This window comes from Ornithorhynchus anatinus, chromosome 4, assembly GCF_004115215.2.
Source record: "Ornithorhynchus anatinus isolate Pmale09 chromosome 4, mOrnAna1.pri.v4, whole genome shotgun sequence".
NCBI classification, from domain to species: domain Eukaryota; kingdom Metazoa; phylum Chordata; class Mammalia; order Monotremata; family Ornithorhynchidae; genus Ornithorhynchus; species Ornithorhynchus anatinus.
Window position 1 is genome coordinate 9,796,169 of NC_041731.1, and position 15,911 is coordinate 9,812,079.

At 39.5% G+C, this 15,911-nt stretch overlaps 1 protein-coding gene across 1 annotated transcript in view; it reads right to left on the reverse strand.

Moving 5' to 3' along the window:
* The window catches only part of GLI3 (GLI family zinc finger 3), a 212,579-nt gene extending 196,962 nt beyond the window's left edge, over positions 1-15,617 (reverse strand). Inside the window, 2 exon segments of the mRNA XM_039911700.1 lie at positions 14,580-14,745; positions 15,488-15,617. Of these exon segments, the coding sequence (XP_039767634.1) occupies positions 14,580-14,703 (124 nt within the window). The 5' untranslated portion in view covers positions 14,704-14,745; positions 15,488-15,617.
* Positions 15,618-15,911: the final 294 nt, after the last annotated feature.

Genomic DNA, 15,911 nt, shown 5'->3' on the forward strand with positions numbered 1-15,911 from the left:
TCAGTGCTTCAGTGTCCATTTTAAATGACTCGATCATTGGCATTTGAGTATTTACTTTGTGCAGAGAACTGTACTAAGTGCTTGGGGGCCGGTGGGCAGAGATACAATACCAAAGAATTGGTAAACATGCTCCCTGTCCACAGTCATCTTGGAATCTAGAGGAACTTAAGCAGTGTAGCCTAGTGGTAAGAGTACAGGTCTGGGAGTCAGAAGATCTGTATTCTAATCCCAACCCTGCCACTTGTCTTCTGTATGACCTTGGGCATATCTATTAGTAGCATGATCTTCAAAGTGCATAAATACACACTTTTCCATTTTGAAGTTCATATACACTTTAAGTTGGAAGATACTGCTTTTAATGGTGATATTCTTATCAGTGATGTAAGTGTAGTAGATAAAAAAGTGTGACACCTGGGGTATATGAAAAAATTTCCCCGTTGCATTTGTTAACCCCAGTACTTGAGACTGTTTTCATTCCTTCCTCTTTGCATCACAATCTTCTTAAGAGCATCTTGTCCAAGGGCCATTATGTCCCTAATTTCCTTACTGAGAAGGTCTACCTTTTGCTGTGCTCTCCCAGCTGTCCACAACTATACTATTTTGTATAAGGTTTTGTTCCATTGTATTTTTAGAGCATTTCTTCCGTCCTCCTTATTTACCACTTCCTCACTTCAGCTCTCTATGGTACTTATTGGGAATTTACTGTGTGCAGAATACTGTACTAAGCACTTGGGAAAGTTTAATACATTCCCCGCCTTCAGGGTGTTCACAGTCTAGAGGGGGAGACAGACAATAAAATCAACCACAGACAGGGGAAACGACAGTGTGCAAAGATACCTATGTAAGAGCAGTGGGAGGGTGGGTGGGATAACTGTCAAATGCTTAAGGGATACAGATCTCAACATACAGCAGCAGTTTGGGCACCCTATGGGCACTCATTCCATTGGTTCCTCTTCATTTCCCTACCTTCATATTAAAGTACTCTTCTAGTGGATAGTCAACAGCACACACACACACACACACACACACACACACACACACACACACACGTATGTTTCTGGAGGTTGGAATTTCCAAGTTGCTTTTCCCAAATTGCCCAGTGACAACTTTCCAATTGCAGGGACACCGTTTTTGAGCCTTTCCATGCACAAATATAAGCTCTCCTCCCTCTTGGAAATTATTTTGATGACAGTTAACCCTACCCTTTAAGTTGGACTTTTCTCTATCCATAGTCTTTCCTCCACAGAGTGGCGACACTCAAGAATGGGCCTTTTAAATCTCTACTGCCTTGCAGACCTGGAGAGCTTCCTCTTTCTCTCTGTGCACTGTCTGTAATCCACGGATAATCTAATCTTATCAGGGAATGTTAACTTTCCCACAGCACAGATACCCTTTAGTCCTGTGACCTATTGCTTTCATTTATTTCGGGATACACGTATGAAAAACACGTGCTTTTCAAATGTCTCATTCTTGGTTGGTGTTCAATATTTTTCATTTGGGCAAACCTGGCTTTCCTTTTTTATTTAACTTCTAACAAATTGGAAAACGTGTAAACCTCCAGTGATTTCTGCTCCACATTCCCCACAATGGAAGAGTTTTGCTCACCCATCTTGCCCATGTCCGTGTTTGATTCAACTCAAATCACTGCCAGAAGTCTCTCCAGTTTTTTTTTTGTTTTTTTTTTGCAAAACTGCCAGACTACTGAAGGCTAGATTGGGTGAGATGCAAGACATTCTTGTCCTCTCCTGCACTGTCCGGTTTATGTTTCGGAGGGCATTTTCTTCTCAGCCTTTTTGAAATTTTACAGTTTCCTTCACTGAGTTCACTCTGCCTTCTGCCGCCTTCCCCATTCACCACTTTTGACATCATGTAATAGGCTCAGAGTTCAGTATTCACAGACAGTTATGAATGAGACTGAACACAAACTTTAATAAAATGATCTGCATGTAATGTGCACTCCATTACAAGGAGAGCCGTGCGCTTCCTCAGTTAGGTGGAGGGTGGTCATTCATCTAATTTTATACCGGACAGTCTGTTTTCCAGCTGCTCTGTGCCCTGTAATTGATTTGTGGTATTTATTGAACGCGTCCTCTATGCAGAGAATTGAAGACTAAGTGCTTGAGAGAGCAGAATACGATAGGTTAGGCAGATGTGAGCACTTCCGTCAAAAACCTCACCATTTGTTGGGGTTGGGATAGGGCACTGAACACCTTTATGTTTGATATTTTTATTTTTTGGCTCCTTGTCTCTCTCCACCTCGAGTCCTGTTACCAAATTTTAGACTCTGAACCCACTATGGGACAGGAATTGTGTCCAACGAGTTTATCTTGTATCTACCCAGCACTTTGTAGAGTGCCTGGCACATAGTAAGTACCTAACAAGTACCATTAAAAAAAAATAGAAATAAACCAAGTCTCACACTTTGGAAGTTTATGGAACACAAGCATATCAGAGCAAGTGAGAAGTAAGCAGTGGGCAAAGAGATTCCTGCCTTTCTCCCCAGCTCCGAGATGCACTCCAAGTTCAGGCAGACTCTCAGGAAATGCTTCGTAGAATGTCATTCCATGACAGTGCATGACCGATTGAACAGAATTGAATTAATGAATGACCGCCATAAGATAAGTAATGCTATGTGTTTCTGGAGAATCTGACTTCCCCAAGGACCACCTAGTAGCCATCATAATTAGGCACCAGTGACCAATTTCCATTACACAGAACAATCCTAGTTAAGGTAATGTCTCTAAATATTAACTTCCCTCCACCCTTTCTTTCTGAGGGCACACGGTCAACTACGTAGTATAAAAGTACATCTCTTCCAGGAGGCCTTCCCTGACTAAGCCCTCCCCTTTCCTCTTTCCCCACTCCCTTTTGCTTCACCCTGATTTGCTCCCTTTGGTTTGCCCCCCCTCAGCCCCACAGTACTTATGTACATATCTGTAATTTTAAAAAATATTAATGCCTATCTCCTGCCCTGGCCCTAGACTGTAAGCTCACTGTGGGCAGGCAATGTGTCTGTTTACTGTTGTACTGCACCCTCCCAAACACTTAGCACAGTGTTCTGCACCCAGTAAGTACTCAATAAATACGACTTAATAAATGAAATAAGCCAACGCAGTCACATGGTCAAACTGGCAACAGTATGCATGGTGCAGAACACTTTATTAGTGACAGTAGGACATTTATGATGTAAAGAAAATACCAAAAAAATTAATTCTGCCTTTGACGAATATATATTATAATCGGGAAGGGAGAGAAGGTAAGGAGGAGGGAGTGGTGGTTACAATATATTTTGACTACAAAGCACTGCCCCTCAAACTGGGTATTACCTGCTGGGTGGAAAGCCAGTTATGGGCAGGGAATGTGTCCACTAATTCTGTTGTATTGTCCTCGCCCAAGTACTTAGCACAGTGCTCTGCATATAGTAAGCGATCAATTAATACCATTGACTGACTGATTAAACCAATTTAAATTTATTCAGATCTTATTTAACAGGACAATTTATAATCTAGTGCGGTTGGACACAAAAATAATTTTAAAAAGAATGGCAGTCAGAGGGAGAATAGATAAAATACTCTAATGAACTCCAAGGGGGGCTGTGGGATTTGCCCACCATCAGTGGCTTTTTTTTTTTTCCCCCACTAGAGTGAGCTCCTTATGGGCAGGGAATCTGTAATTTCTTAGCCCTGTACTTCCCAAGCATCGGCCATGGAACAATAAATGCCACTATTGCAGGAATCAATGAAGACTCTCCCATCCTGCATAGTTTGGTCATTCATGTTCCTACAGGTCAAGAGTGACACTGAGGGCCTCTTTAAGTGGCTCTCAGGTTTTGTGTTCTACGATGAACTTGGATAGGTTGAAACCCCGCTTTGCACGGTGAAAGAAGCACAACTGGTGGGCATCACTGCACCTTCAACTGTATTGTTGATCTTGGCCTAAAATTTCCCATTCTGCCTGAAGCCAAACCAGGCAGGTGAAAGCCTTATCTGTGAAACGTTCACCAGTTTGCCTAAGTTTTCAGCATCTACAAGATAAAATAACAAGAGGAAATGCTTTGAGACTTTGTGAAAATGTTTCCTGGAATCACTGGAGTTTTTTTTTATTATTATTATGAAAAAGAGTTTTGTCTATTGGCAGGCGTTTTGCATAAATCAATATGTAAAGTGTTAAGATTATTTCACTGTACCTGCATAGGGATCTGACTAGGTATAACCTCTTCCTAACAGTGCACATTGTTAGCCTGAATTCCCTCCAACATTGTTCTCAACTCTCAAGATTTGAAAGCAAGCCAAGAACCATGTATTTCTAGTGTACGTTTTATTTGAATTAAATAGGCGATTCCCTGAATATTTTCTAGGTTTCAGTGCTTTGGAAGAACGCATCGATTGAATATTGAATGCAGAGTTAATCAAATATTCTAAGGAGCTGGGGTTTGCAAGCAGTAGAAAAGGCTGTTATTCCAACAATGTCATCTTTCTGGTTCTATTCAAGTGGCTTTGATTTTGTTCTGCCTCTTCTGAGCAAAAGCTCTTCAGTCTCCAAAAAACCTCTATGTTCTGTGGAATGGGCGTCTGTAATTCATCAATTTCTTATACTCCTAATCGCTTCAAGGTTTTATCCAAAAGCCTCATTTGCATTGTTTGTTCTTTTTAGATACTCTTCCTAATCTATAAACAGAGTTCTCAGCCCAGCTCTTTGGCCAGAACAAAATGCAAAAGTTTTCCTTAAAGAGAATTCCAAATAAACAAGCCTCAGGCAAGTCATTTTTACTGGCCAATGGCAAATCATAGGCGGTAACTTTTAGAATGATTTACAGTTCTTCTCTAGTTTCCCTCCAACTTTCCCCTTCTTTGCTTCTGTTCCTTTCGAAAGGGTATTTTTCAGATGTTCTGATTTCTCATTCAAGATGCAATCAATCCAGACTCTAGGTGTGTCTAATCCAATTTTTACGGTATGTTCGCGGGCCTGTATCAGAAAGAAGCCCTCTTAAAAAAAAATTCCTTTCGGTTCCCTCTCCTGCAGTCACAAGACTTGTCACCTCCTGGTGAGAAACGCACAACAGTTAAACACATACAAACACAAGGCACCCCAACTTCTGGCAGGGGAAAACTTCCATCGTCTACCATTCCACTAAAATAACTAATATTTCTAATATACATGAATAGGAAACATACTTAAAAATCATATACATGCTTGTTCACATCATGAGTTATACAAAGCGTATGTCAAATTAAAAAGATTTTATGCAACTTATAAAATGTGAATCTTCAGGCACCTGCAAATCTTCTCTTAGGACAATCTGCAGAGTTGTTTCTTTCAAGAACACTTCTAGGGAGAAGTTTCTTTGTAATTTAAGTACCAAGGAAGGCATAAACCTGAGCAACTGATATGTGCATTATTAAAACTACTCCTAGCTCCAAAAAAAAAAAGTCAACGCTCACCTTTCCCCCAATAATAAAAACAAAACTGGCATTTGAATTATAAAGGGTAAAACCACCCCGTCAAGTATATCACTCCTGTTTATATTTTTACTGATTGAATACTATCCTAATGGCAAGGCTTAATGGATTTGAAATGATAAGGAAAAGGCAGACATGCAAAATGCTCCAGAACTTCTGTTCCTAATCAATCACCAGAGATCAGTGACATCATTAAAGCCTTTGATCACAGTTCCCCTTTCAAGCTCATAACGGGGAATAGACTGTTCCCCTAGAAGAAAGAATGGAGAAACACCTAGGAGTACAATTCACAGTGAAATATGAGAAGTCATCAACATCCCTCCCCAGAAAAACTATCCCTTCTGAGAGGAACACAGACCACATTCCAGGGCAGCCCAACACGAAACAATAGAGTCTACTTGTTAAAGCCAAAACCTAATTCTCCGCAGACAGTGATTCCCAAAGAACAGTAAAATACACCCAGTCTTAAGCGGCTTTCCTTTCATTTAGCTAAGCAGAGGCACCCTGCAGGTTGTTGTTTCACCGCCCCTCCCCGCCACCCCCAACCTTCCCTCTCCACCCCCAACACTTTCTTCTTGGAGGTCTTTCAAAAGTGCAATTCTCAGTTTCCAAGGAGTGAAAAAAAATCAGAGTTGTCTATCTATTTTGGCACATTAAATTTCCCCAGATCGTGTTCACTATAAAACTGCTGCCCTCCCCTCCAACCGCACACTCAAGACACAGATTCAGCAACTGGCCCTACTTAGATCATTCATTTACCTTCGAAGACCACAAATGTTCCAACCTGCAGCTCTAACTCTTGTAATGAATTTTTTTTGTCTCTTCTGCTTAAGAAACAAAAAAAAAGAAAGCCTGCACTTTGTGCTTCATAAAGGAAAAAAAAAAGTGCAGCCTGAAAATCTACTTGATTGGAAAAGTTTTAAATTGACTGTAAACATCTTTAGGGCATTGTTTCCTCTTCCCTTTCCCCCCATACTTTTAAGGAATCTAATTGAACTTCCTGAACAGCAGCAGAATGTAGTTTATTATCTCCCTCATCAGGTGATCAATGATTTCATTAATAAGACAGATAACAAAACTGTCATATCATCGACACTGTTATGAAAGATGATCCCAGCTTCCTGCTCCATTTTCCAAGGTCTGGGATTCTCTGTGGCAGCTCTGAGTCCATTCAATATTTTCCACAGACAGAGAAAAGTGAAAATCCATTTTGAAACCAATTTCAATTAGGATCCAGAAGCTGTTATCACAGGTGTTGCAGAATGGGTCCCGTAAGTGGAAATGTCGCCTATCCATTCTGAAATGAAACCTTATCAGGGGCGACGAAGATGGCTGAGGACAGCCTATCTGTAAATTACTTTTCGTCCTGTGTTAACTCAACCTTAGTTCTGTCATATGGAATTCTTTCCATCCCCTCATAATAAACGAATGGCTAAGTAGGTGCTGCTCTCGGTGCCTCCCCTTCAAAACACGATCCCAAATGCAAATCTGTCGGGTCCTTTGGACTGGCCAACTTTCCTGGGAAGCTTGAAGGGCTAGAACTAAAAGTTTATTACGGAAAGCAAAAGACTTGCATTCTGAAGTCCGTCTTCACCCATGCATTCCTGGTGATTTTTCAATTGCAAACTCTAAGGCCCAGTTATTTCATTAATTCAGCACCCAAGTAGTGAGGCTTTTCTCTCACATCTTTCAGTCTCCTTTTAGCAAATTATCCCATGACGGCGGATTTATTCAGTCAAAGACCTCGGACTTTGAGAAGCAACAAAAGAATCAAGAGACTTTCTGGTCCACCTGCCTGGCGAATGATGAGGCTGGGAAAAGTCTCCCCCAGAGAAACCAATCAAACCATTGTGTGGCACAGTCAGACCTTTTCAACTGTCAAGCCAGGAGAGCAGGAAAAGAGATGAAAGAACTCAGGATGAAGCTACCATTTACAGAACCATGTGGGAATGGTCCCTTAAGATTTAATAATTGGGATGGAACTCAACTTTCTACAACTAAAGAAAAAAGAGAGAGAGAAGAGAAAAAGAAAGGAAAGGAAAAAAGAGAAAAAGAAAGAGCAAAAGATCGAGAAAAGGAAAGGCATCAGAAGGGAAGAAAAAAGGGCATAAAGCAGTCAAGTTAAGGACTTTTGCATAAAAATATTTTCCATTTGATATGCACCCCAGTGGTAATGAAAAGGAAAAAAAAAACTACTGGAGGTGGGAATGCATATAAAAAAAAAAGAAACCCATGAAAGTGAAAGAACATTTTACACCTTTTTCACCCCAAGTTTTTAAATGAACATTCCACAAAAAGGAAATATTTGTTCAGACCTTATCTACGGACATACAAACACCCTCAACTCCACTTCACTGTGAAATAAACTTTGCGAACACACACTAATTTTTTTTTATTATTTTTTTGACAGCCCTAAATAGTATGACTGCTGAAAAAGAAAGAAAAAGAATCCAGGAAGTTGGATTATATTTTGTTGAGCCCTGCCAATATCGTTTTTATTCTCCAGGGCAAGAAGTGTCAGAAATTCTGCCCCAGTGAAATTTCCTCCCCAGAAGATACAACTCCTTGTAAGCAAATCATCTCCCCTTTTCATGATACTGAATGGTCTCTTTCCTAAGGCCAATTTTCGAAGTTCATTTAGATTAATATGCCCCAAACAACTGCTGTACAATTTCCCCCAGTAAGTTGCACCACCCAAGCAAGACCCTGATATGGTATAGAGGAGAAGCATTATTTTGTTCTTAAAATAAGAACCCCAGGAAAACCTTTCAGAAAATCTAATCAACACTATCTGCAGAAAACTCAACTGACTACTCAAAATGTTTGCGCTGAAGAATTATTTTCCTCCCATAGACAGGATCCACTTACCCCTAACCCAGATCAGCACCCAATACGGTGGCTAACATTTCAGCTGGTGATCACTCTGGGTAAGGAACAGGCCTTTGGCAGGCTTCCTTGTCACCAACACTAGGGATACTAAAATATGTTCCCTCCTGATTCTAGCTTGTGTCCTTCACCAGAATCATGGGGCCTTATTTGTTGATTTCAGTGACTGGATGAAGTACCTCTTCAAATCATCATTTTTTGCTTCTCACAGAATTAATCAGCAGGAAGGAGGCATATAATATTTCTTGCACTGTTTAAGTAATTCAGAGTTATGAGTTGGTAGAAGTGAGGAGAATAAATTATTTCAGAATGAATAAAGTGGTAACTTTAGAACATATACAGACTCCTCCTGTGTGGCCCACCTGTGCCTGAGCTCAGTAGAAGCAGCGTGGTCCAGTGGTTAGCTCATGGGCCTGGGAGTCAGAAGGACATGGGTTTTAATCCAGGCTCCGCCATGTGTCTGTTGTGTGACCCTTGGCAAATCATTTAACTTCTCTGGGCCTCAGTTACTTCATCCATACATGAGACTTAAGACTGTGAACCTCATGTGGGTCAGGGACTGCGTCCAACCCGATTTGCTTGTATCTACCCCAGCACTTGGCACAGTGCCGCACATAAGCAGCACTTAAACACCACAATTATTATTTAATTTGATTTACATATGAGACAAAGTAACTCAGAGATCACAAATACAGAACCTAAGTGTGTGTCATGTCAGGAAAAAAGTGGGTTCATTCCAATTTATGATTGGATAGAACTTTAAAGCTGATATTCCATTAGCAAAGATTACCAGATACTCATTCTATATTTAGTTCATCCTAAATATCAACTAAATAAACCAGAGAAGTATATGTAAAATATAGTGCTTACAAAATAAAGACTCAACCAACAATATTTTTAATGAAGGCCAAAAAATGGTCGATTTCAACTGGTGTATTTAAAACATTCACCTTTTTTCTCTCTCTCCCCTCACCAAAGACAATCACTTTAGGAATATCTCCAGATTGTAAGCTCTTTGTGGAAAGGGCACATGTCTGCCATATCTGTTCCACTGTACTCTCCCAAGCACTTAGTATAGTACTGGGCACATAGTAACCACAGAGTGCCTGTCTACTTGTTTTGTTGTCTCTCCCCCTTCTAGACCGTGAGCCCGTTGTTGGGTAGGGATTGTCTCTATCTGTTGAACTGTACTTTCCAAGCGCGTAGTACAGTGCTCTTCACATAATAAGTGTTCAATAAATACAACTGAATGAATGAATAGTAAGCACTCAGTAAATACCATTGATTGATGAGGGTGTTTTTGTCAACTTTAATAGTTATCACAGACCAGTCTATTTTGAAGATGGGCAAATTCGGCCACATTCAAGTTTGTCAAACATCTTGAACTATTTTTCAAACATTTTGGATTCAGCAAAATTCAAAATGTGTTTTGCCAAGCACTTTTTCCCTTTAATTTCTGGGCCCATGTGTATTTTAAGGAAAATGTAATCCGTATGTTCTTGATTCATTTATACTTAACTCATCAGAAGGTTTCCTTGCCAAAGAGCTATTTTATTTCAAAAAGACTCTTCAGCCTATCTGCTTTGAACCAGAAAACTGCATGTGGCCATGAGAAAAAGGGTTTGAACCCAAAGGAGTTCAGCTGAAAACGTAATGAAGTTCAAATAGGCTCTGAACTTGGCCAAACACCTTCTTCCAACCTTAGTTGTTTCCTTTCTCTTTGTGCTCTGGAATTTGATGCCCAAGCCACTAAACAGAGCACAGGCAATGTTTCATAACTGCTAACAACCTCCTACACCAACTCTCCTCCTCAGTCTATGACCTCGAAACATCTTGCTCCAACTATGAGGCCAAGAATGGGTATCATGATTAACACCTCTTTTATGGTGAGCTTGAAAGCAATCAGCAAAGCCAGGAGAAACCCAAAGTTAAAACAGGAAATGTGTCTCTTATGAAGCTGCAGACCAGTAAATACCTTTCTCTTACAAAACCTCAAAGAGAAATGTTTTAAAAGTGAGGTGAAGCCCGTCTTTCTTGTGCGAGTAAGGCTGAGAGTGGAGAGTAAACTTCCTCTCCTTTATTAATCTATCACCCTTGGCTTCACATTGCATCATGATTAAGATAATAATTTCTGCTTTCTATCACTTTAAAGGTATGGTCTCAATAACTATCGGATCCTGATAAAGATCCTCAAGTGAACAGCCTACATACGTTTATAATTAGCTTTTCTTTAAAGGCAGAGTAATAGGTTAATAAGAAATATCAGATTACGCTGAAAAAAGCTCATGGGGTCAAAAACGAGACAAAACATCAAATTGAAAATAAATGCTCGCCTGTCAGACACTGAAAGAAATTCTAACAATAAGTACATTGTTCAAAATCCAAGAAATTGTGGATGAAGTCTAAAGACATTTTATTTACCAACAATGTAGGTAATCTGCAGTCCACAAAGTAAGAATCTCAAATACAAAGACACAAACTTAACGTACATCAGAACAATTACCAATGATGCACTTAAATAAAAAAAAAAAAAAACAGTTTGTGTCACCAGAGGATTTTCTCTTAAGGAAAAAAATTCATAAATCCAAAATGAAAAATGAAGACACCAATCTTACCTCTTTTTCAAAGTTTTCCAAATAAATATATCTACATTCTATATCTTAACTATAGTTTTAGTATCAGGCTAAAATATGAGTTAAATTCAAACGTGCATTTATGCATGAACAAACCAAAAATTATTTAAGCTTTCTATATCTTTTAAGTCAACTCAAAATGACAGACATTTAGGACTTTGCTTGAGGCCTTGATGGGTAATTTTTTCTCAAGCAAGTCTTCATGTGGATGTTATTTTAGTAGAAAATACTCAACTCAAGAAAAGAAAGAAAATGAGAGATATGTAAGGACATGTAGCAGAATGTGTGTGGTTTGGCTGAGGTGCACAAAAATCAAACAAATGACAGCAAATAATGCCCTGAAAAAGTTCATTTAAAAGAACCAGCTTGCACAAGAGATTCTAATATCCTTGTGTTTTTAAAGTGCATGTTTATGTGCTCTATTTTAATTCTGACAGGTTGTTGGGTTTTTTTTGAAAAGGAGATTATTTTTTAAGTTCTACTATTCGAAGCCAAAGGCTTCTGGTGCCAATTTTTAGCACAGATCCTTATTTCTGATTCAGTTATAAAATTCTGAAATTAAGGGTTGGTAATGAAAACACTGACAGCCCCTGGACTATCACTGTGTGACCAGCCACTAATCTATTATAGTTTGGTAAAAGGATGAACAAAGGCTTATTTATCCTTTTTTGGCAGGGGGAGGGGGCGGGTCAAGGGAGAAACGAACAATGAGTTGACATGAACCTTACACAAACAGCCTAGAAAGGCAAAAACTAACACCAAACCTGCTCTTCCTCCACAAAGTAAACACCTCTGACTCCATTCAAGGAAGCCTTGTGCAGCAAGCGTGCTAACTTTCAAAATGTTCTTAGATAGTAAAACCCCTTATTAGATACAAAGCATCATGGGCCTAGTGGAAAGGGCGCTGGCCTCAGATTGAGGGGATTGGGGTTCTAATTACAAGCTCTGCCACTTGTCTCCTGTGTGACCTTGGGCAAGTCACTTAACTTCTCTGTGCTTCAGTACCCTCAACTGTAAAATGGGTATTCAATCTCTATTCTCCCTTCCACTTAGACTGTGAGCTTCGTGTGGGACAGAGACTGTGTCTGATCCAATTAACTAGCATCTATCCTAGTGCTTAGAATAGTACCTGACACAAACCACAATTATTGCTCTACAAACCCATTACAGGCTGAATCCTTAAAATTATTCTACAGGCTCAACCTCTTCACCTTCAAGGAGAGATTTTTCCAGTTTGAGGTACCAGGAGTTCAATGGGTAGGTAGTTTGCACATTGACAAACAGAAATCCCTTTCGAGATTATTCCACACCCTATTATTTAACACAATCCCAAGAGTTCCACTGAAGCTAGATTTTTCACTAAAATAAAGAAATAAAGGAAAACAATGAAAAATTTGGTTTTCCTTTTTGACTAATTTTTAGACACTCAATCTATTTCAGTTGTTTGTTTTTCTCCCTCTGTTTTGGTCTGTTCTCTTCTCATGAATCCAGCACTGTATCCAAGAAAATTGTCAGGGCTCATAGCACCTCCAAGGCAGCTGCCACTCAAACATATGCTTCCTTGCAAACTTAGCTAATTAATGTGTTGCCCAGAAAAGAGAACAGACTTTGGGGGGACATTTTTATGAGGCGATTTTGGCTTAACTGACATAAGTTGATCACTACAGGAGCTTCTGAGATCTTGTTTGGTAAACAAATCAACGTGCAGCTTTATCTAAAAGAAAGGGCTAACCAGTAAATCAAAGGAATTGAGCTTGGTTTTGCCTCCCCCCCTCCTTCCCAGGAAAAAACGGTCACTCATTTCTCTGGGGAAGATGAACACCTCTCTTTCCCCGTGCCCATCCCTGTAGGTGAGCATGTAAACCATGTGAGAACATGGCTCAGGGGAAGGGGCTGGTGAAGAAGAAAGTGGAGGCAGGATTGGTAAGGGCCCCATTCTCTGCAGAACTGTTTCCATTCAAGCACGTGGCTTTCGCAACCCACACAAAGGAAATACGGGAGAAAGCACTTGTCTTTGGCAGGTCACCACACAGGTGGGAACAAACAATGCGTCTTCTCCCAGGAATATGATTTTCTGGTCCCTGATTTTACACAACTATTCAAAGAAAAAAAATGAGTGGCTTAATTAAAAAGTCTTCACTATTGTCATGAAATACCCCTCAAATTCATTCAAAGCTTAATTATCTAAATGGGTGAACCCATGGTAAATAGTATCTACTTCCTTCTTAGACTAGCAAAACACTGAATTAAGAAGAGTCACAAAACAAGACCAAACTCCCGAAGAAATATTGTAAACCTGGCTTAGAAATGCCCATTTCTCAGTGGGATAAATTAAAGCACAAAAAAATACTATAAATTCATCCTTTGTAACAGCAATGAGGGCAATCTGTGCGAAAATCCTTTTATAAGCAGTGCAAGTTGGAGACTTTGTGGGAAAAAGAAAAACTACTTTTGACTTTGAGCCCTTGCTGTAACTACTTCTTTGCACCTGAATAAATCCTATCCTGAAGAATATCAATTTCAGACAGGAATATATCTTTCCAAAGTAAATTCTGACTGGTCCCTTAGGACTATATACAGTAGAAATCACACATAGGACAATCTTACTTTAGACTAATGGGGAAAAAGGGATTTGGGGTACCTGTTTGATTATGCCACAGAGCAAGTCCTAAATTCTGACTGTAATTCCCCAAAGAGCAAGGCCTCTTGAAGTCTGGAAAACCAAGTAGCAGGCTGAGAGAACACTGGGAGTGGTTGGATGGGTTGCTCCTTCGCTGATCATGATGCTTAAAATCATGAGGTGAGTAAGCAGGGGCAGAGACCATTAAAATGCTCAAAATCAAAATTCTGGTACGCACATGAGACTCCCTGGATAACATTACACAGGGCAAAGGAAGAGATGGTTGGCGTGGATGTTTTCAGTAATACAATAGTAGGATTTATTCCTCAGGGCCCAATGCTTGAACTACAGCAGCGTACTTCTCTCAAAATGCAATTAAATGAAAAAGGCAGGGTACAATCAGTAGGTGATGTCATCCCCTGGGGACAATTAAGTCAATTCAAAAATGTTCACAAACCTACACAAAAACCCCTCCATATTTACAAGTTTGAAACAAATCACTTTGGAGGATATGGTAATGTTATCTTGGAATTTGAAACTAAAGAAATTTTAAACTCTTTTCCTATGGGCTACTTTTCCTTGGAAAAAAAAACTGCCATTGATTTTGACAAGGCAACTTTTGTGTCTTTTGTAATAACTAATTATTCTGATTAGGGCAAAAGATTTCCATGGTAAAATGCAAAAGGCATTTTGAACTCCTGCCAGACTAATCAAGATGATTTCCAAAATGCCAAAACAGGAACTTCCTATAATAAATAACCTATCACATTTACATCTCAAATTAGAAAATTTAGAGGAAAAGTTGGTTTGGAGCCAAAACAGAGATTATTGACTCCTACTCATTTTCTTCCCCAGTTTGCTTTCTTTAGCCCTTTCCTAGAACAAACACAGATCCAGGTGCAAATGCTCAATTCACAAGGAATGCAGTGAACATAAAATTACTGTAGGTTTGGCTGCTAGTAAATCCCTGCTGTTACTCACCATTGGAAGTTGTGCTGGAGGCAACAGCTTCTCACTGACATCTGTCCGAACTGGAGCATTTCACGATGGAATTCTCAACTTTTTTCTTCTCAGTTGCAGTAGAGCTGTGAGACTGGGCCTCCATGATAGCTTCTCATTACTTCAGCTCTCTTCCCACTAATACCACCTGAATAAAACAATACAGCTGTAAACTTTAAATACCATAAAGAGCTTAATCAAAAAACCAGCCACACTTCTCACCTGAAGAGGAGTCTACAGAAATAGCAACCCACAAGTTAGGCTGTCTATCAAATCAGGTTTCTGGGAAGAAATGCCTAGGGTAATTAAGGAAACACTAAAACCTAAATTAATACACCTAGTTTTAATAACATCAGCAGCTGGCCTATACTTTTCAGTTTTTATAATAAACAAAACTATCTGGAAGCTTAGGAAAACAGAAAATGGGATGAGAAAAGCCTTTTTTTACTTCAAGTTCCATTCAGATTTAACGATATAATAGAATTCAAGTGGCTAGTCAACCGTTTGTGCACAACACTCAAATACTTAAACTCCATAATTCATTTTAATCCTAGTTCACTTCAGTGACTTTCATCTTCTAATCTTATTCAAAACATGTAAACACTGCAAATGTTTTGCCTTACATTCTTCAAACAAACAGTAGGTGCTGGAAACAACACAATCTCAATCCCATAAAGGAAGTTGCCAAAGATAATGGGAGCACTTGCTTAGGAAATAGAAAAATGTGCGCTCAAGGCAAATTCAGTGAGTTTGTCTTTCAATAACTTCATTTTAGTGATAATTGCAGCAAGTTATCATTCATCAATTTTCACTCTACTTTTTGCGTTCATGACGTATATCCTTTCAAAAACCTCAAGTCTGTAAAAGGAAAAGATTCCGGAGCATATTACCTCAAGGTATCAATTAGAAGCACAAGAGTTTCTTGGCTCTAGTCCACTGCTTAGCTTAGAAATATGACAGTCAGGTCAAGTGAATCTGATGCTTTTGCAGAACATGAAATCCAATCCATAATTGGGACCCAATCTGAAGAAAACGAAAAGATCCAGCCAGGCTTAGCATGACAAAGCCATAGTCATGTCTGTTTCCTGCTCTTTCCTTCAATCCAAATCCACTACATTTCACAGGTTAAATTTTGATATTATTTCAGACTGGAGGTCCACTGGATGGTAGGCAACAACCCAAACAACCCACCCAAACCCAGTGGATGTAAAATAATAATAATAATAATAATGTTGGTATTTGTTAAGCGCTTACTATGTGCCGAGCACTGTTCTAAGCGCTGGGGTAGACATAGGGAATCAGGTTGTCCCACGT